This window comes from Falco cherrug, chromosome 2, assembly GCF_023634085.1.
Source record: "Falco cherrug isolate bFalChe1 chromosome 2, bFalChe1.pri, whole genome shotgun sequence".
Lineage (NCBI taxonomy): Eukaryota > Metazoa > Chordata > Aves > Falconiformes > Falconidae > Falco > Falco cherrug.
The window spans coordinates 108630427-108652261 of record NC_073698.1 but is presented as its reverse complement, the minus strand read 5'-3'; the positions used below and the strand labels follow the sequence as shown (position 1 = coordinate 108652261).

General features: G+C 40.5%; 1 protein-coding gene across 12 annotated transcripts in view; it reads right to left on the bottom strand.

The window, feature by feature from the left end:
• Positions 1-19844, bottom strand: part of ROBO2 (roundabout guidance receptor 2) — a 471362-nt gene extending 451518 nt beyond the window's left edge. For all 12 annotated transcript variants that reach the window (XM_055702516.1, XM_055702520.1, XM_055702523.1 and 9 more), the window contains exon 1: positions 19408-19844. In XM_055702516.1, the coding sequence (XP_055558491.1) occupies positions 19408-19462 (55 nt within the window). In that variant the 5' untranslated portion in view covers positions 19463-19844. The remainder of the gene's footprint in view (positions 1-19407) is intronic.
• Between the last annotated feature and the right edge of the window lie 1991 nt (positions 19845-21835).

The following is a 21835-nucleotide window of genomic DNA, read 5'->3' as shown; positions in this document are numbered from 1 at the left end:
CCAGTAAATTCTGCGCACAATACAGCAAAAGACTACATGAGATGTGTATTTTATTAAAACTACTCATCTAAAAGTTTACCAAAAAAATCATACCCATCTACTATCACTAGACATCACAGTAACTAGCTAGCATGAATCGTATAACATAGTTTGTTCCATGGTGTTTTGGAGAGTATGATAATTGAAGATAAGGGGTTTTTCTTCCAGCTCCTCTCTCCTCCCCTCCCATTCACCCAGATGTGTTATTGAAACAAAAGGTACACACTTTCAAACATATAATTAAATTTGACCTAATATATAGCCCAGTCATTACTCAGATTTAATACATAGATGTCATAAAATTCTGCTGTGGACAGGTATGAGGCAGTTTCTCCGATTCCTTTATAAATGCATGTCTGTACACTTTAGAAAAATGAGCTAAACACTGCTATGTAAAGTACTGTTCAATGTCTTCATATAACACTATATCTGATAAACTAGAGATTTTTTTTAGAGATTGTTTTCCAAAACCTATTATTTTTTATAAACAAAACAAGTAAGATTTGTGTTCTGCTTTCAAACAGGAACATAAGCAAATCAGCATGAAAAAAATGCTGTAATTCCTCTGATTTTAAGAAAATTGTTCCCTAATTAGCTAAAAGATGTGCATAAATATATGCTATTTGACAGTATTCCATTTTGAAGTTGCTTCTCTTCCTGATACCAGAAGAGAACAAACAGAACTCAATCATTATGATGCACTGTCTTCCTGGACATTTTTCCCCAATTTCTGTTCTACATAAATACTTGTCTAAACCTAAAGATTTTGGGAAAGCGTGTCCTCCACCTGTGCTAAGACAGCATTTGCAGACTAAGCCCTCACCCAGAACACTGCGTTGAATAATACCAAACAGAATATGTTGGTCAAAATGCAGACAGAGCTTCCTTCATGGCCTCCCAGCTCTTCAGTTCATGTTAGGGGCTAAAGCCGAGGCACTGGTTAAAAGCTGTGTATTCAGTCCTTCACTCCTCCAGAGCTTCTGCTAGCTAAAAAAAGCTCCAAAACTTCAGTCCTAACACCTGACATTAAGAGCAGGAAGACAAACAAACAAACAAAAACTCTCCAGCCAACAGCAGTACGATACATATTGCTGTTCCCTTGAAGGAAGGGTAGAATCACAGAATCATTTAGGTAGGAAAAGACCTTTAAGATCATTGAGTCTAACTGTAAACCTAAGAACGCTGAGTCTACCACATCCCTAAGCGTGACATCTATGTGTCACAGGATTACAGAGCAGTTTGACTTGGAAGGGAATTTAAAGATCATTTAGTTCCACCCGACCCCCCACCCCCAACATGGCCAGACGGTTTCCACAAGATCAAGTTGCTCAGAACCTTGTCTAACCCGGCCTTGATCACTTTCAGGGATGGGGCAGCCACAGCTTCTCTGGGCAACCTGTTCCTGTGTGTCATCACCTTCACAATAAAAGAGAAGGAATTGCAGTTCCTGGAGATCCTCCAGGGAAGGTGAAGAAGGAAAGCCACATCCTTTCCTTCACTCAAGTTCAACCTTAGTAAATAATAACGTATTCTACAATAACTTAAATTTCTTTCCACTTGTTCATCCTTCATAAAGTTCAAAAGACCATCACTGAAGTGTTAGGCTGTCATGAGTAAATGACAAGTTAGGCAGTTTGAACACCTGAGCATTTGAATTCCTACCAGATGTAAGAAAATAAGGACCCTGTCTCATACCGATTTACATTCTTTACTCTGAAATTGGAGTTTGTGGGGTTTTGGGGGGGTATTTTGGGGGTTTGTTTTTATTTACTTAGAAGAACAGCTATGGCACTTAAAACATTTTTGGCAAATCTTTTAGCTATGGATTATTAGCAGAGGCAGGAGCAGATTTCCTTCACAGACCCAACAATGACATTTACCCTGACCTAGAGGGAACACCTTCCTAAGCAATAAGAAATAGCTCACTTTCAATGCCAATTCAGTCCTAAGAGAATGCCAATTATGCCAAGTTTGCAAAAACAGATGTATGGTGATTTTGTAATACAGACTAGTTTACACCAGGGACAAAGCTAAAACCATTTATCTCAATTAACTAAGGATCTAGGGATTAATTTAAACTGTTGCCTTGGAGGTGAAAGGTCACCACTTCATCCAACAATCCACCCACACCTCTTATTTACAATAAATATAAACCTCCCTCTCATGGTTCAATTATATCTTTTGGAGTACATTTCTACCTCCAGAACTGTATGCCTTCCATGTCGTGTATTAAAAAAAAATAAGAAAAGGTTAGTGCCATTTTATCAGTAGCTATGTTTCAACAGTCCTATTTACAGTTTCAAAAGATGGCCAATTGTCCTGAAATAACAAAACCTAATCAATAGAAGGCATGATGATAATTGACTGAAAACCCTCAAATTAGGAGATCACTTCTAACTTACAAATAACACTAATAAACGACACCAGATTTCCAATTGCTCAAGTGCTGCTTGAATTGAAAGGCATTTTGAAACATACACATTAGAGTAAAATAATAAACAAAGGAACGCAGGCTGGTGAACGAAGGAGTTACAATAATTCCTCAAAAGAATATTCCAACAGACTTATCTGTAACTTAAAGGTTCAAAAATCTCCCTACATTTATGAAACCAGCATTTGTGCTGTCACAACCCCACCAACGTCTCATTCTGCCTTCAGGCAAACACCATGCCCAGTATGCCTGTTTAGAGCCCAGAGCATTCCTCATGGCTTTGACCATGCGCTACTAATTAACAAGAATGCAAGAGGGGCCAAAGTCTGACACATCATGTGTCATGCAGCAGTTAAACTTATTTTGATGCAAAGTGGACAATTGCCGCCTTCATGTATGGCATCCTCTCAAGATACAAGAGCTGGTGTAATTCACTGTCTATCAATCTTTGTACAAAGCAAATTAATGTGACAGGTTACGTCTAGAGCAGTACTGGCCTATTAAATCTCAAGCTATGTCATCAATGTATGGACCATAACAAACCAACTTAAGTAGACTTACCAGTATTTCATCACAACTGGAAACCTAACACTTTATGGAGAATACAGATTAATGTCATCTAGTAGTCACCTATACCTTTATCCTCAAAGGCCTTTCAATGAATTGAGTGCAAGCAGAGTCAAGGTTTATCTTCTTTTATTTGATTATTTTCAGTGCTGGTTTTGAGATATAACACTGATTCTTTTTTGGTTTTAACATTACTGTATATTGGCACCCGGCAAGTGAACAGGCTACATTCATGTGCCTAGGCACATCAGCCTACTTTTGCTACAAAATGTCAAGTCTTGCACCCTCTAGTATTCTCTTAAAAAAAAAGAAAAAGGTTGGGAATTTTCATTTTTGTGTTGTTCAAGTGCCTAGTTGATTTTGGCCCCCGAAAATCTTTGTCTTGTGGCTATGTAATAGCTCTCAATTGCAGTTAAGATTTATTATACATAAAATCCATTCCATTCACTAAGTTTTTTAACAAAATCAGAGATCCATTACTTGTAAATATCAAATGCTCACAATATCTTTTTAAAGGGATTTTGAAATCTCTTCTCTGTCTAAGGAGGTTTATTTGTTTTGCTTGTATCCTTATTTGGATTTTAAGTATGAAGTTGCACCTTAAACTGTAAAATCTGTGTTGGAAATAAATAGCTTCTTTGCTTGAAAGTAGAAGCTTGATATACCAAGTTGTACCCAGGCTGAAATGAAACTTAGCAGAATGATTTTTTCATTAATCCTTCCTACTATCTAGTTTGCTAGTATTCTGCAGCTACTATTGCAAGGCTAGTCCAACTGCTCCAAACACTTGAAAGACTAAAAATAAATATTGATTTTAAGGTACACTATGAGTCTCTTCGCTTATGCAACCAAAAGTTAAAACTATAGCACAAGAAATCAGCAACTCTTCTGCCCTCCCCTTACTGCTTTCATTAACTAAATAAAGAAATCTCACCAAGCCTCAATATTCTGAATTCTGTCATACTGAACTTCTTAAGAAGCTCTTCTCACTTACCTCCAAAGCATCCCACTGAAGTGAACAAGAAGTGCCAGATGGCAGGAATATTATGTTTTAACAATATTTCTCTAAAAGTTCCAAATATTTAGTTTATCAAAGAAACAGGCATGCTGCCAGACAGTTAGCCAGATCCATCATCATTGTCTATCTCATTTTGTCAAAGGAAGTATTCTGAAGCATATGTATTGATTTTCCCCCATGAGGAGGAAGGGGAACAGGAGCCAGTGATATTTACATTACGTTAGGTATATATTCCATGAACTGATCTCGTATCCTATTTTTGCCATATTTACTGGCAGTGAGCAAAGCCTGCAAAAATCCTTACAAAGCAAAAGCTCTTCCATTACTGGAAAAGAAAAACAAAGCCAGCAAGACCTACTTTTAAAGAAGATGTTACTGAAACTACAGCAATATTTTTGCTGATTTTGACGTATTTAGAAAGGAGCAACAGAAGGTAATGATATATCTGTGTGATGGGGATTTATTTTTCTACTTTGTTTCTTTTACTTCTTCAGGTTGGTTTAGTTCAATCAATACTTACCAAAACTGCTATTCTGGGGTTTGGGGTTTGTTTTTGTTCTTTTTCCTCTTTCCCCCTCTTGGATCCATCTTTTTTCCATAAAAAGGTTACTCACAGTAAAGGAGAAGTGCTTATAAACCCCCTACATAATTTCTTTCTTAAAGACATGACAGAAAAAATTGTTAGTACAAATGACTAAATGTTATCTATTTGTTCCAACATTCAGACACTATTAACAATTATTTTAACAAGGACGTTCGTTCTTTTCCTCAGAATAATCTAAGTAAATATCCTCCAAGTGATTTTAAGGTCTGTTAACAATAGTTTTATTTGCCATTTAAAGCAAAAGTAAATGCAAGCAAAAAGTAATATCTATTTATAGCTCTCCAAGACAGTTGTACCAAGAATATATGCAATAGAATCATTGGCTGATAGATTTCTTTGGCTTACAACATCCAGTTCTGTTTTATTTGTATCACATGCATATGCAACCAATTCATACCAAGTTATAAAAAAGCTTTAATATATGCAAGCAAACTACAGTCTGAAAAGCCTTCTGAACATTCAGCACAGAATATTAAGGCGTCTATTTCTTCACCAGGCACTCAGTGTACAGGCTGAACATTTTCACCCTTGCATAGTACTATTCTATATTTCAATTTCTCCACTGAAGTCTCTATTCCAAAGAAACTTGTTCAAAATGCTCCATCTTGGCTAGTCCAACTCGAAACCAATCTTCTTTCTAAAGTAGGTGTAAGAATTATGACCCAGTGAGGCTCATAAGTGAAGGAAGCTGGACAAGAATCATATTTGGACAGGAGACCACTAGCATTCATAACACTGCAGGATGTGGTATTAGTGATTCATTAGGTAGCATGCCTCCAGCCAAGTCCATATTAAAACTAACCTACTCTACATTTTCTCTCCCCAGCTTAATATATCACACTTACTAGATGTGAGAATGCTGCCTGTCTCCTCAAAGTGTTAAACAAAATTCTGGAGCACTAGGAAATTAATTTCCAGAGGCACTGGGGGAAATATATCCATGCAGTCATAGATGCAAAAGATATATCTGTCTTCAGAAGTTTCAAACTCTCAGGAATCCATCTTCCTCTAAAAATGACCTTAGCATTCTTCCCCGCAACACCCCAAATCCTGAATTGGCATAAGAGTATTCTGGACACCTGGAAAAACCAACATGCTTTATTCTAGTTGTTGCCAAAATATTCCCCATCTACAGTTTCTGCAGTAGCAAATGTTTCACAGTGCAACTAATACACAAGAAGCATACTAAGCCATGGCTCCAACTTTGCTTCTCAATACTCCACCCTTTTCCCTCTATATGCTTACCCGGGCATGATAGCAAAACATCTCGGATGGCCAGAAATTATTCCTTCACTACAAATAGAAGACAAGCCCAAGAGGCACTGCCCCATTTTCAGGAAGCTTACTTGGTGATTTCCCATAGGACAAACATATCTGCATACTGCATCAACAGGAATACCATGGGATTAACATGATGTAGCCTTTAACAAAACCTGGCCTAGACTTTGATGATAACATATATGGCAAAATGCAGATTTAGGCCTTTAAAGTACATGCTGACACCATCTCAAAAGATGCCAAAAGTACCACTGCAGATAGCAGCGACCAAGCCTTGCATACAGTTATTCTCCATCCCCTTCAAATGACTCAAAACTCTTGTATCATTCTTCATCCAAAGAGTGCCAGAATTTATTTCATCCTCATCACTGCTCTGGAAATATCAACCAGCTCAGTTAGACACCTGGGCACAAATGCTAAGAGGTATGGAAGAAATTTGTTGCCAAATAATGTATCTGCTTTTCTACTTTGCAAATTTATTACAAATTGGTTTAAAATAGATTTGTGGCTTCCCTAATAGTGAAAGTTCTAGTTCTCAGGGCTGATACAGCCAAAGGTGCACCCCATAAGTCAACAGTCAGCATTCAATTAAAGATGAAATAACGTAGTTCTCATGGTGTTACAGACTTCTTTCTCAAGCTGCTGACGATACTGCTTACTACTGGATGTGTTGTGCCTCATTATCATGGCTTCCCACTAGTTGTCAAACTGAGAACAGGTGAAGCTTCTTGCATCTGTTAACCTCTTGATTACAGCTTTAAGTCAATCTCTAAGTTTTGTGTAATTGGGAGGGAAAAAACCCACATTTTTTCCTCCTACCTTTATTTTTTTTTTTTTTACTTTACCTTTCCTACCTACCTAAAATCCCAGATCTCTGCATTAGCCTCCCATTTTGCCAATACTCCAAAACCACAACTGTGGCCCCATTGATACTGATGAAAAAATTCCCAGCATCTTCTGCTGAATCAGCATTTATAATATAAATTACAAGTCATACCCACTACAAAAATATAACATTTCTTTTTCAATACTACAAAGATCAACTGTGAATTAGAAAAAAACCAAACCAAAAATAACTTAAACTTCCACCAGAAAGTTTTTCAGCCAGCTTAGCTAGAAAGAGTTCTCTTACAAAATATATTGTATAGGGTATACCATATTATGTATAATATTGTATACATATAACATGTATAAATTAAATACACATAACAAATTAAGTCCTTAAGTAATATCAATTATTTAAACAGTAATATCAGCACAAGAATTTCCTTGAATAATGTTACTTTCAGTTTATGCCTATATAGTATCTTTTGCCTTTTAATGTTAACTGTTTACAACTTTGTAGAACACTAAAAAAAAAATCAGCTTAGATATTAAAAGTCAATTGCCCACCTATAGTTTATAAACTGATAAAGTTCAATGATTTTTTTAGAATAGGAAACCTAACAAATCAGTTATAAACAGAGTTATGCTCTTTCTAGACTGAAGGAGAAGATTCTCCATAACAGACTGAAGACTTATGTGCTTTTAAAACTGAAAGGTAGTCTTGAGACACAGTTAAGTGTTCAGAAAGGTACCTCTTTCCAACTTCACACAAAATTTGGCTTATACCTGTAAACTTTTTTTTTTAATTTACTCAAATTTGTTATGGCGGACAGAATCTTCTGCCCCCACAGAACATTAACTATGCACACAGAATTCACCAAGTAATCCTGCCAAGGAACCAAATTTCATATGATCATTCCTCCATCACCAACACTGCCTTCCCCACCAACTTTTCCTATTATTTCAGTCCTTTCATTCTTCACATTCAAGCAACATGGTTAGAAAAGAGCAAGCTAAACCAAACAGAGAAGAATGAGAATAACAGGAAAAAGCTGGAAAGGAAACTAAATCAATTGACAAGAAAACAAGACGAAAGTCTTCAACTATGAAATATAAGGAGGCAAACTACACGAATGAAACATGGACAGAAGTAGCAGACAAACAGCACAGGGAATGAAAACCTGTAAACACCAGAGCATATTTTTCTCCCTGTCCTAGAATAAATATAGAAGCTTCAACTCCAGTGATTTCTGTGTGGTAAGCTAAGGCATTTCTCATTTTCTGGCCTATGCAGAGGAAAACATTCTAGAATTACAAACGCAAAGCATCAACAGTGAGATTTCGTATTTGAAACTTGCCAAGCAAGCTACACATATCTTTCATTCTAGCAAAAATCCAGGAAACAGATTTAACAGGAGGGGAGAAAAAAAGAATAAGAAACGGTGATAGATTTGTTCTGTATCACATGACCGGAAAAGTGTACATATACCTGCCTTCATTCCTTACCGCTCCACCTCAATATTGTACTTATTACTTATTGTCCTTACTTAACATACTACTTAATCCTAAAGAAGTCTATTCTACAAATGAATCAGGTTCCGAGGGACAGATGAGTTTTCTGAAGACATGATGATTCATTTTGCATGTGTAGTTGAATGAAGGGGGGAAATGCAAGAACAGGAAGGACAGCTGAATGTCACCATGCAACAATACGTTTCCTCCAATTTCACACAGGTTCAGGTCCAGAGCTACCACTTCTTTCCTGACTCCTTCCTTAGCATATTTAGACTCCCAAAAACACATAGCTGAGGACAGAGGGAAAAGATGAGGACGGACAGGCATAGCTCAGTGTTTCACTGCATCAGTATCTGCTCCCCGCTAGCTCCTGTCCCAAATCTGGCAGTGCTGAATCACCCTCTACCTCTTTTCTCTTTCATAATGCTGTGTGGTGGGTCTATCAAGTAACAGGAAGGAAAACTGTTTTTCCAGATTCACAATCCACAATTCTACCTATCTCACTCCTGGATATCAAAAGTCACTTTGCTTTAAATGCCAGGTAAAGAGATGCAGCAGCAAAATCAGTTCAAGGTAGCCCTTCCTTCACCATTAACACTAGCACACCTCTCCTACCATCTGCTGTGGTCTTAGAGACCAGATCTCATCCTCCCTTCTACCACGGAGTTCCTGAGTAGTACTGGGCACATCTTTCATATTAAGATATTGTTTTTCTGATTTTGCTAACCAATATCCACATGCAGTGACAAAAACTTGTCTGTTTTCCCATGCAGTTCTCAGCCTTAAGAAGGACAACAGCACTTCTAGGCTAACTCTGGAGAACGAATGAGGAAACATCTGCTGTAATATATGAGGGAAAATCCTTGGTCTCAGCAGTTGCAACTTCTGTGGAAGTAACTGAAAACTTGCTTGTGCTTTAGATAGTATTTAAATTACTCAAAAATTCTGTGTGGATCGGGAAGAAAAAAAAAAAAAAAAGCGCCACACACAAAAGACCCACACACACACTCCCACCCCCATCAGCAGGCTGTAAGATAGAGCCAGCTCCCTATAATTTAGCTTACAGCAATTCCATCTTGATCTTTCCCCGGGGGCAAATTCAGCTCTGACCTAAACAGATACAAATTCCATTAAATTACACTGGGACTGAATCCAGTACCGCCAGGTCACCCAATACCCTCAGAAATATGGGTGAAACCTATTTAGTTCAAATGGGAATAACAAATTGGTACAAGTTGTTGCACTGTTTCTCCAAGTACATCATCATTGAATTTCTCCATTATCTGCATGTCGCTAAATTGAGTCAACAAGATATTCTAAATGGGTAATGAGACCCTTAACCATTCACCACTTATTCCTGTTAAGGAATGATACAGAGCCCTGTTCTGTTCGCAGGCAGTCATCTGCTTCTGCAGCAAAGATCGCAGTTCTCTTCAGTCACATGTGCTATGTCCTCATTCATAGGACTCATACACATGATCCCTTCAGCAATTTTTCTTGGGAGATGTAACCATATTTTAAGACTGCTCTTAAGCCCAGGTTTCATTAAGCACATAAGGAAAAAAATATATTGTCTATACATTCATCCTGCAATCAATTTCAAGTGAAATCTGCCATAACTCTTACGATTTTGATAGTCTACTAATATAGACAATACTGTCTAATCACTTAAACATGTATAATACCTAACTACATAAAACCGTTTTAACTGCGAAGGTTTAAAAGTAGCCAATTACATTTGTTCAAGTACACTTTTAGATCTTTATAGGAGGTGACGGTCAAGTCATCCCTGCCACAGTATACAGTTAATTCAAAAAGCATGATTTAGGTAGTGAATGAAGTGTTTCACAAACTAGTGCAAAAGTACCATGATTATTAACAACTCTTTCCAGTTTTAACAAATGTGTGCACATAACTATTTGAATTCTGCATATACTGAAGTCTGAAGATAGTTTGTAAACAACTTCAATATCTTCCATTAAAACTGGCAGGACCACTATGAAGACTTTCCATGTACTTTCTAGCCTAGCAGAAAACAGAAGGTATCAATCACCCAGTTTAACAGCAGCTGACTAGAACTATTCATCGAGTTGCACATTGCTACCACTGTGGCCCCACGAATGCCTTAAAGTCTCCCTCTCCTTTTTTTGTTCCTCTGAGTAGACTCTTAACAGCACAATTATTTTTTTTCCACTCTGAATGGCTTTGAGAGACCAGCTGAGAAGAAACACCATTAGTAAAAACAAAAGTTTTCAAAGAAAAAAGGGGAACAAAGTGGACGTATTAGAGACAACTTGTGAATCATGGCCTATACCGTGCTTTGCCCCTCTCTTTACCTCAATACACTCTTGGTTTCACGGCTGGTTGAGAGCAGGGCAGACTACTGCACTTCTCCTAGCAACCAAAAATCACTTAGGGAAAAAAGGCATGTTGTCTGCTGAAAGGCAGAACAGAGAAATTTGGGGTCATACAAAGCCAGACATATGTTCTTTTGCATTTCATCCTAAATTGAGCAGTTCTCAAAAAGGATTCAGTAAATAATAATAAACAGTTTTGTTTTACATTGATTCATATTTAATTAAATATCTGTTTGTCTACTTGTCAAACATTTAATTTTCTTTTATTTCTGTGTTCTAACAGTTCCTACTACTGTTTACAGTTTTGCCTTCAGGGACAGAAATTCTATTCCTCACTTTTTCTGAAGTTATTTTCTTTGAAGTGCGTATAGATATAATTAGATATCCACATAGATAAAACCTTTTTTTTTTTTATCTAGATTTAGACACACAGAGAACTATTTTTAGAGGTTTAAAGACAACAGTACTAAGAAACAATTTTATCACAGGATCCCTCTATTCCAAATGCTGGGATTTTACCCCACAGGACTTAATCTTACAGAACAAACTGTCTGGTCTCATTAGGTAGACACCACATTGCACAGTTTAAGACAACAAATCAAATGCATGCAAAAGCAAAAAAACCCCACAAACCCCAGAAGTTTATAATTCAGACATACATCTGAATAGATACATCACATTGATTGGCTTAAAATCAAAGCATATTTTAAAATCCAGTTTGGTAACAGAACAGATGTAATAGATCAAGGGTAAAATGCAGCCTGCGGTATTTCTGATAGTTAATTTTTTCCACTGGAAGTCCTTTGTTTAATAGCTGTTGCCTTGACGTAAACCAACTATTTTAGTTAGGCCACTGAATTTCCCTTACAGATCATAAAAATATATACACACAAAAACAAAACCACCTCAGCCAATCTATCACAGCACTTCTGCAGTGCATCAAGTTAAAGTCAGCAAAGACCTTAGTTCACTGCATCAAATTACAACAGCATTTTCTTGCAGCCACTCCAAACAAATCTGAACTCAAACAATTTAACAGAAAGGCTTATTCACTTCATAGATAAGTGATGCACAAATGACATAGCAATGATAAAAAGCTTAAATATATGGTGTATAAAACAACCCCGAAGTTATTAGGCATCAGCACTGTCATGTCAAGCTTGACAGTAGTGTTTTGCTCCCCTTTTCACTCCCTGTGCTGCCTAACCCAGCCACATGCTCTGTAGCCCAGCTCCTCTGCTAGTCTCTCTCCCCTCATTTTCTGCTTCAAAATGGGGTAGGTCCTTTAATCCATCAAGCCACAGACCTGGAATCAGGCTACTATCCCACTCCTCGTCCCAGCTTACAATGTCATTTCTCTCTCCAGAAAACTGTCAGAGCAGGATAGTGGTACTATACATGCAGGACCAATAAGCATTTCCAGGTCTCGAAGGTCACATAATGCATTGAGCAAAAGTTTTCATCTCTGAAAAGTGAGAAGGATGAGCCCACAGCCCATTTATCTGCAGCCTTCAATATGGTGTGACAATCCCAAAGAGAACATCAAGTTTACTAGGGAAAAGAAATCCAGGTGAAAAAAACCAGGCTTTTCCCAACTAGCTCTTGGTCCAACAGCATTGCTATGCCATTTGAATTTTTTATAATATTGACACAAAAGAAATATCATCCATCCTTTAGTTACAGAGTTCTCTTTAGGCTACAAAACAAACTGTTAAAATTGACCACTCCTTTTGTCAGGATGAAGTCATCTCAGCTGCAGGACATGTGGACTTTGAAAACTGCACAGAATGACAGCTTCAGAACCCACAATTATAGGGCTCATGCAGTATTAAAATACTTCTCATAACAGATTCTTAACCCTTGACATTTTCACAGCAGTAAAAAAGTACCCCTGGTACCCTGGCATGAACAGTTCCTCCATCATTCACTATGGATAAAAACCAAGCTGACTGGTTTTAGTTACCTGACATTTTGGTTTTAAAAGGTTAAATTTTTTCCACTCAGTTTCCTTGCAATCAATGGCAAGTGATTAATAGAAGTGAACTACGGTTTACTGTGTTTTACAGCTTGCTACTGGCCATTTCTTCTTTACGTTTTTGTCCAATCTGCATTTATGACAGACATATTAAAGATACACTCTTCTCTCTTTGGCATACAACACTATGTAGGCAATGCATAAATACAACCTAAAAGACCATATGCTGCAACGGACATTGTGGCATAATTATCTAGGTAAATGGTAATGAGTAAGATCACACTTTAACTCCTGGCATCCCTATTCATCCTACCAATTCATTTCCATATATCAGACCAAATAAACTGTTCTCCCAATTAATCTAAGAAAACGTGATGAGAGAAAATAAAAGTAAATTACAACAAAGCATGAAATCATACAATGGCAGGCCACTGTCCAACACTGTAGTCAGACTGATGAATTCTGCTGGAACTGAAGGAGTACAATGAAGACTCACTGACAAGAAAGGGTAGTTCTGCAAGCAGATACCACATAAAGTTAAAGTTGCTCCAAATCAAACTTAGAATGGTGTCTTATGATATGAGCACCTGAAAATTACGAGGAATGCATTTGAAAACGCTTTATGTTCTTCCAGTTATTATTCACATAGGTAGGTAGAGCTGAATAAGTATCTCCACAAGCAGGACAAACAGCGTAAAAAGTTCACAATAGAACCTGGGCACGCACAGTCTCAATGGGTTCCAAAATACACACTGGAATCACTAGAAGATCAGTAGCCTTCAGTTATCAGCAAGCCAAAGATGCATTGTTTCCTAGTATCAAGACAAATAAGGAATTTTATAATTAAGCCAAGTGAAGTTGTGTGGTTTCTACTGACATGGTTTTACAGTGCAGCTAAGCTCAAAGAGAAATTACACACAGGAAAGGATGTTTGCAAATCTGTCTAGAACATATCCAGAAAGCTCAAAGCTCAGTTAAATGGATGTGTTACCTCAGAGATGTGCAGATAATAATCATTATTTAGTGAGTTTACTAACAATTCGCTTAGCCAAAAAAAATAGTAGCTGGGGGACAGTGGTAAATACTGCAAGTTCAATGCATGCTACTTCTGCCAGAACGTTGTTGAAATTAATATCTTCACATCGCATTTGTCTGTAATATGAAGATGAATCTCAATTAGGCTTGGCCACTAGAGCACAGCGGCTCAATATAGGTATCAGCAGGTTATTACATGGCTACTACTGGTTAGTCTGTCTACTGTTGCTCATGTATTTATTGATGAAGGTTATTATTTTAATAAAATTAAGAGCACATCTTGGATCTCTTCCATGGCAGCAATGCCAAGAGAAGCTGCAGAGATGGAATTAAAAAGCTATTTCTTACTTCATGAACTTTTGGCTTGAAAAAAAAGTAGTAAGAATGTATATCATTGCATCCACAATGCAGCACAAGTAGTTTTCTGATTACAAAAGGATACTCTGCACTAGTAAAGAGAGCACAGTAGGGATGAGTAAGGAGTGAGCAGAAATGAAGCATCAGCATGCACTTGTACCCTCTAGTACTTGGAAGCTCTCTCTATGGAAAAATGTAGCAACAAGCCAACTTCATTTTGTAAGAGGATTACATTACATGAATTAAGATGCAAGCCTTACAGTAAGTCAAGATGCCATCACCTGGTTTCAAGGTCTTTTGCACAAAGGACTCAGTAGTAAAATTGTTACAGATTTCAGTGGCGCAGATGCAGTTCCTAAATTAATGGGGCCTTGTTTAATTATCCAAAATAGCAAAAACATACACTATTAAACACAGGTGATTAACAGTTACTTTGTTAAGGAGAGGGTTTGAGGTGTGAACAACACTGACAATCTTATTTCTAGAGACATCACTTCAAGGGCAGAGAGTCCACAGTTTGCATTGTACAGTACAAGCTAGGTGTGACATTAAAGATAGTGAAAGTATAATCTACATCCAGAAATCTTTATTTTGGTTCAATTATTTTTCATTCAAAGATCTCATAACTACCTGTCCACATGACTACTTCTGCATAAAAGGTATCCTCAAGTTTCTGTCTGAAATAGTGATTTAAGAACAGATTCTGTACCCTTACATATACCAAATTTTAAAGGTATTTTTTAGAATTTACAGGGCACGCGTACTATAAAAATATCAGTGTGAGAAAGCTTGGATAACCATAAATTTTCTGTAACAATTCAGTAGTTACATGTAAAAATTGTCTGTTCAGTCAGAACCAAAAAAACCCATCACATTTATTTGGCAAGAGTGGATACTTGCTTTCTTCTGCACACAAAGAGATTTCTATAGAAATGTAGAAAAGAGCACCCGAAACCTAGCCTCTTGGCAAGAAACAGCAGCAATCTGATTACTAAGTATCCTCCACAAGGTTGGTATGAGAGGTTGTGAGCCAGATGGCAGCCACAGGAAGAGCAACCTCTGCCATGCCAGCTGAGATAACAGATAAAACCTGACAGCAGTGTTCCTCTTCGGTGGCTGAAACAGAATGTACAGAACCTGTTAGCAATCTATTTAGCCGGGATCAATATTTGAATAGCGATTCAAGGGTAGCAAATGGCTAAAAAGCCATCGCATACTCTTCAGTAATTTCCACTAAATGGTTCAGCAGCGGACAGAGCATGTATTGAATTTAGTGCTATGAGCCTACATTGCTATACAAAAGCAAATCCTGGAAACTGAGCTGACTGGACAGACTAGCCAAAGCCTCCATTTCCTCTCACTGAATTTTTTGGCGCATCTCCTTGATGATGCACTTAAATCCTTTTGTCTACCTTTAAGGCTACGTATCTTTAGCCTGCATTGCTTGTATTTATTTTCCTTGAGCAACATCAATCTCAATTTCAGAAAGTTCCTAATGGAAGGACTGTTACAGTAAGCGTAACTCACAGAAAAGATTAAAAAAGCCTATCCTAACTTTCCTGAACAAATTGTGGGGTATCAGACCTTTTGCAGCATAACAAATAAGCAAAGGCACAAAACAAAGTATTCTTTTCAAACATATCCATCCCTGGAAGTGGAACAACAGAATTTCCTCATTGCCTATCATATCGCAACAACATATATTTATGTGCAAAACAACTTACCAAACAGGAAATAAAGCAAAATATTAAGACTCGTTCAGCAAAACATCTCATTGTGGGCATAAATTCATCCCTACTCAGCAAAGTTTGAAAGCATATGATTAACTTGGAACACATGTTTAAATTCTTAACTTCAGTGAGATTCTGGATAAGAGATGGAAGCATGCACTTAAATGCTCTGCAGAATTGGGTCCTGTGGAAGAACAAGCTAAAGGAAACAAAACTGCAAACTCTCCACTTCAGGATCTTACTCTTAATGCATTAAAATGCACACATTCCACAGAAGCAAAGGTTATCCATCAACAGCAAAACTCACATGAGAGATCAAGACCCTGTCAGCTTAAATACGCACTGGAAGAATATACTCTAGCTTTATATGTAAGCCATGTTCTCCGATAGGCAACAGAGACCTGCACAAGGCCACAGACGTGTAGCTCGCTGGTGTGAAGAAATAAAATGAATTAAAAAAAAATAAGGAAAAGAAACAAAGAACACTTGAGCCACCCACTATTTCAGATACATGCATTTCATTAAGAAAATAAGTGCCTTTGAAATATATGGAGATAAAATGCTGCTTTTACAGAATTGTTCTCATATATCTTTAATGCCATCACACCCTCAAGAGCATCAAACTTGCAGTTTTCAAGGGACAATGGCTAAAAGCCAGCCCTGACATAAAAGGTTGTCATTTTCATTGAAAGCACAAGTTCTAGCAGGGCAGAGTTGGCCCACTAAAATTAGCATCTGTGGTAATATCCACATACCTGTGTCCACACCATCTGTGAACTTTTCTGTTAGTATCTGTTCTTTCAAGCTTTAGTAATGATTGGAAAAAAGATAACAAAAAGCACATAACAATGAAAGAAAAATCAATTGAACACTATAAAAAAACCCAACACACATAATCAGCTGTTTTAACTCCAATAGCTACTGTTTTATTTAATGGTACAGACTCTGCCTAGTGTAGTGTTTTGTTGTCAGAGTATAGGGGGAAGGTGTTTGATTTTTTTTTTGATTGTTCATTTTTTCAAGAACAGTAACCAAAACTGATAGCTAAAGAAAAAGAGTATTGCAGTTGTTCCCTGAACAGACTGTAAGAATATGGACAGAGCTACAGGAAAATCATAAGCACAATAATAAAAAAATAAAAATAAAATATTCATATGTATGTATCACATGCTTCCTGCCATTTTCATTGTTTTGCAATTCTCAGGTGTCATAAAAGTATGAATAGAGAAAATAACTTTAGATGAAAAATTTATCATTTTGATCTACACCATTATGCACTGTGTAATACCACTTTCAAATCACTAAACAAAAATAATGTCACAAGGAAAAGGACAGCTAATATGTCTCAAATGTTGCAATGCCTCTCTCTGGACCTGATGCCATGAGAACAAAAAAATCCCACCCCAAACCCAACAAAAAAACCCCCCTCAAGAACAGAAACACACTAAGAGGTAACTCTCATAAAGAAAACAAATCAAGGACCTATTAAACAAGTAGTCTATTGAGTTTTGCCTTTTTTCTTAAAGCATTACAAATAGTGCAAATGTTGATATATATATTTTCAAAGCAACTGGTGGTATGTGTCACCTCAAGGTGTAATCATAATTGCTGTGCTTCTAAAGAGACTTAAGTACCCCGTGCCAAGCTTGCATGCCAATATTTCTTCAAAGCTACTTGTTAGTCATTTTGACAATAACAGCTTATCTCTACTTCGTCATGATGTGCTATCCACAAGGCCTTTTATTTATTTATTTGAGTTGTTAATGTAGGCAAGCTTGACAGTCTGCAATATCTTCCCACAAAAGGGGAGGATCACATCTATTCTGGGCAGTTTCTTGGATTTTTTTTCTAATGGTCCAGCTCTAAATTAGCTACGTGCTTCACCTGCACCCCCTACCCCCATCTTATAAAGCTAAACCAGAACAAAGGTTCTACTTGTGCTCCTCGTGACAAAACTAGAATAAATTATGTCTTGCCTCTGTCGTACCAGCAAGCTGGTTAATTGCATTTGTTTCATATATCTCAAACAGCCTGGTACGTTAATTACATTCTGTAACACCAAGCTCCTCTGATTCACTCTGTCACTTCCACTGAGCACTTTAATTGTATTCCTTCTAGCTACATACGATTTTAAACACTTACTAATAATTACATTTCTACAGCCTGATGTTTTCAGTTTGTATACAAAGGTATCTCCAGTACTGGTGGTCTGAAAGTTAAGGATCAGAATGTGTTACTGTAGGAAAAAATAAAGCAAACAGAAAACAAAATCCCTGCAAAACTATGACCACGCTGACAATAGACACCAATGTTCTATTAAATCTTTTCACAATTTCAGCTTCTTACTGTTCATCATGTACATGTATCATGCAGAAATTTTCTTATCGGTAGATCAGACAGAATATTAAACTGCATAGGATATTATGCAACCGATGCAAAACTGTGCTTGAATGTCTCCCTCTTCTCATCTTTTTCGCTTCCTTTCTTGCTAGGGGGTGGGGGCTGATGAGAGGAGGGGGAAGAAATGCTCAAAGCAGCCTGTGACTGCAAACAATAAACCTGGAGTCCTTGCTTCAGAACTAACAGTAAATGCAGTAAGCATCTTCCTGGAGCAAAGTTTGCTGTAACAGACAAGCAAAACCAGCCAGGGTCCCAGATATTAAATTCACCTCAAGTCTAAAAGACTGTTTAGAGATCCAAATACCCAGTACTAGGAGGACTGCCGCGCATCTGGTCCCAGCACACACTTGTGCAGGACTGTGTGCTTTACGGATGCCCGCTTCCTAGCTGTATGCTTGAAGTACTGTAAGGCATCTAGCGTCTGTACTGCAGCACAGCGCCAGCCCCTACTTTGAAAGACAATTTACCCTTGCACTGAAGTTCTCGCCCTGCTAAAGCGTACTTCCCCGAGATGCTAATTTATAGTTCCCCATCCATTACTTAACATTACTTAAACTTGAAAACAGCAAGAAGTGCTGTGGAGCAGACCCAGAGGGGGAAGCAGACCCGGGGGAGACGCGGGGCGCGGGGGGAAATCCGCCCTTTCCCCCAAACGTTGCTTAGCTTCGTGACAACACTCCCTCGAAAAGCCCGTAATGAGGGGGTGGGGGTGCCAGCAAGCCCCCGCCGCCAGCACCTGCCTGGCCCCGCGGCGGGGGCGGAGGTGAGGGGGGGCTGGAGCCGCGCACCCCCCGCCCGCCAGCGCCAAGGGAGGCGTCCGGGGACTCTGGAAATTCGCCAGCTCGCCTCACCTGGAGCCCAGCAGAGCGAACCGATTTATTTCATCAGCTGCCTCTCCCGGTGGAAAGTTTAACAATAGAAGGAGGCAAAGTACTATCAGCTACAACAGCTTTCTGCCTTGCCTTCCTCCTTTCCCCCCGCCCCCCCCCCCCCCCCCAAATAAAAAATTTAGCACGGTAATTTTTACTCTTTCCTCGCTAACGTTCTTCCATTCATAAGCTGCTTTTCCATTAAATTAGCAGACGGGAAGGACTGCTTATTGGAAACATATATACTTCCCCCCAACCCCCGCCCCCCAAATACCATTTATATACCAGAAAAACTTAAGGCTCTGTAACGTTAAAGCTTATAATGCCGTCCATGTGCTGTCCCAAACCAGATTCAGATGAAGGGGATTTCTGCACAGAAATGGCATATCTAAAATAAGCGAACTTACCATAGACTTGAAAAAATGAAAATCCAAAGAGCAGGAGTGGCGTCAGCAGACCCATTTTGACATATTAAATGCAATCCCGATCACTTGCGAGCCCAATTCCACAGAGATCCAAAAAAAAAAAAAAAAAAAAGTATCCAAAGCCAGTAAGAGGTAGGTCCAAAAGTTTTCAGTTTCCTAGCAGCTACTTAAAGTGGAAGAGGAAATCTTGAAATCAAAAGCTGCAGATGGAAAGGTCTTGAATGTGACACTTTTAGATCCATACAGATTAGAGCAGCGAGCGAGCTCCGGAGGCTTCTGTGTTGCACACACGCTCCTTTCTAAATTCCCACCAATCCAGCCCAAGCAGAGGAATTATTCAAGTGTGCCTAAGACTCTCTTTAGGATCCATGGCAATCCAACCCAAACTCTTTCTTCGGAAGACAAGGAGAGACTCTGAGAAAGGACGCGAGTCCTAGAAAGTGCTCCACAAACTTCCCGGCACTTTGCAGGCAAATCATTGGGTTGGTTTGGCTATCTGGCTCTCCTCTCGCCCTCCCCCTACCCCCTTCGTTCTCTACCAAATCAGTTCAAGCTGCAGAGTTTCTCACTTAACTTCCATAATAGGAACGCCCAGGCAACGTGCTACAGGAGGGCAGCAGCTCTCTCGGCATCCCCTCGGAATAAAACCCTGTCCCCTGCACCGCCCTCCCGACGGAAACCCGGGCGGCGCTGCCGGCGGGCAGTAACTCCGGCGCGGAGCCGCGGCGGGCGGGAGCGGCGGGCTGCGTGCGACAGGGGGTGCGGGGACCTCCCGCCGCCGCCCCTCTCCCGGGCGGCCCCGGCGTCCGCCGCCCCGCGCCGCGCCGCTCCGCTCGCCTCCTCTCCCCTCCCGCCGCCTCCGCCTCCCGCCGCCGCGGACACACCGGCTGGCAGGGAGAAGGAGAGGGAGGAGAATGAGCGCGGCTCCCGCGGCTGCCTGGGGAAGGGAGGCTGCGGGGTGTGGACTAAACCACTGCGCTCCACACCCACGCGTCCCTCTCCGCCCGGGGTAGGGAGATGGGGACGGCGATATAAGGCAGCCGCGGGGCTGCGAACGGGGCTTGTTGCGGGCGGGGCCCCCGCCTCCCCGCTACAGTTGGCTATAGGTAGGATGTGCGTGACTGCTCCACACCGCTTCCCGTTTCACGGGCGGCTAATTTTTCGGTAAGTGATTTCGTGGAACTGTGCGTTCCCCCTCTCGCCCATACACAGACCCCCGCAAGGCGCTTCCCCAGGGATCTCCCCGGCTGACCCGCGCCGTGCCAAAGGAAGGAAAGGTGGCAAATACAATAAAATGAAACGGATCGATCACACGTGACCTGCCGGGTCCGCCAGGCGGGCTCGCCCGGCCGAGGCCCGGGAGCGAGTAGCCCACCGCCCCGCGCCCTTCCGCGCCCGCAGCCCCGCTCCCCTCAGCGGCAAAGTTTTGCGGAACCGGCCGCGGCCCCCGGAGGCTGGCGGCGGGGAAGGGAGACGAGAGAAGGGGCCGCCTCGCCCGCAGGGAACGAGGGAGAGCAGCCCCTCTCCCCTGAACGCGCGACAGGGGCTGTCAAGCGGCGGCATAAACCCCACACACCGCAGAGAAAAAGAGCCGGGAAACCGGATGAAGGAGCAGCGCGGGCGAAGCCGGAACGTAGAAGCGCCCGGTGTCGGAACAGGGCAGGGGGTGCCCAGGCAGCGGCGCACGGAGCGCGGGGCGGGCGGCGGCCGCCCCGAGGTGCCAGTCAGGCCGCCCGCTGCAGCCGGGCCCGCGGCAGCGCCGCACGGTGAAGCCCGAGCGCCCCCTACTGGCCGGCGGCGGGAAGCGGCCGCCACCTGGTGCCCGGCGCTGCCTTTTGTTGCGGCGGAGGGCGGGAGGGGCGCGCGGTGGCGGGAAGCCTCCCGCAGGGCCGCCCGGCCCGGGCGCGCGGGGCTGTGACAGGAACGGCCCAAGTGAAGGAGCTGCCGAAGGGCCCGGGGCTGTTTCCGTGCACGACGGGTCTTTTCCCCCCCAGAGAACCCGAAACGAGCAGTGTTGTACAGAACTTTTCCGGGGAAACCTGTTTGCACGCGTTGGTCGCACATTTCAGCTAGCTCCTGTTGCCGGTGGTTAGAGGGACGTGGAGGGCGAGGGTCGTTTTAACACAGCGCTGCGAGATAAAAATTAACTGGTGTATAAAAACGTTTTGATGGACTGGGATGTGCAGGGCCATTTAAACAGAAAGGACTTACCTTCCCGTGTGTTAACCACCTAGTCCCAAGTATTTTTCTCTCATCAAGTTTCTGTATTATTATTATTATTACTATTATTATTACTGTCATCATTATAATTATTATTATTAAATTTTATTTTTCATACACTAGAGTTTTATTCCTTTAATAAGTTCTTCACATAAAGGATCTGAACCTTATTTCTGCACAATGTACACTC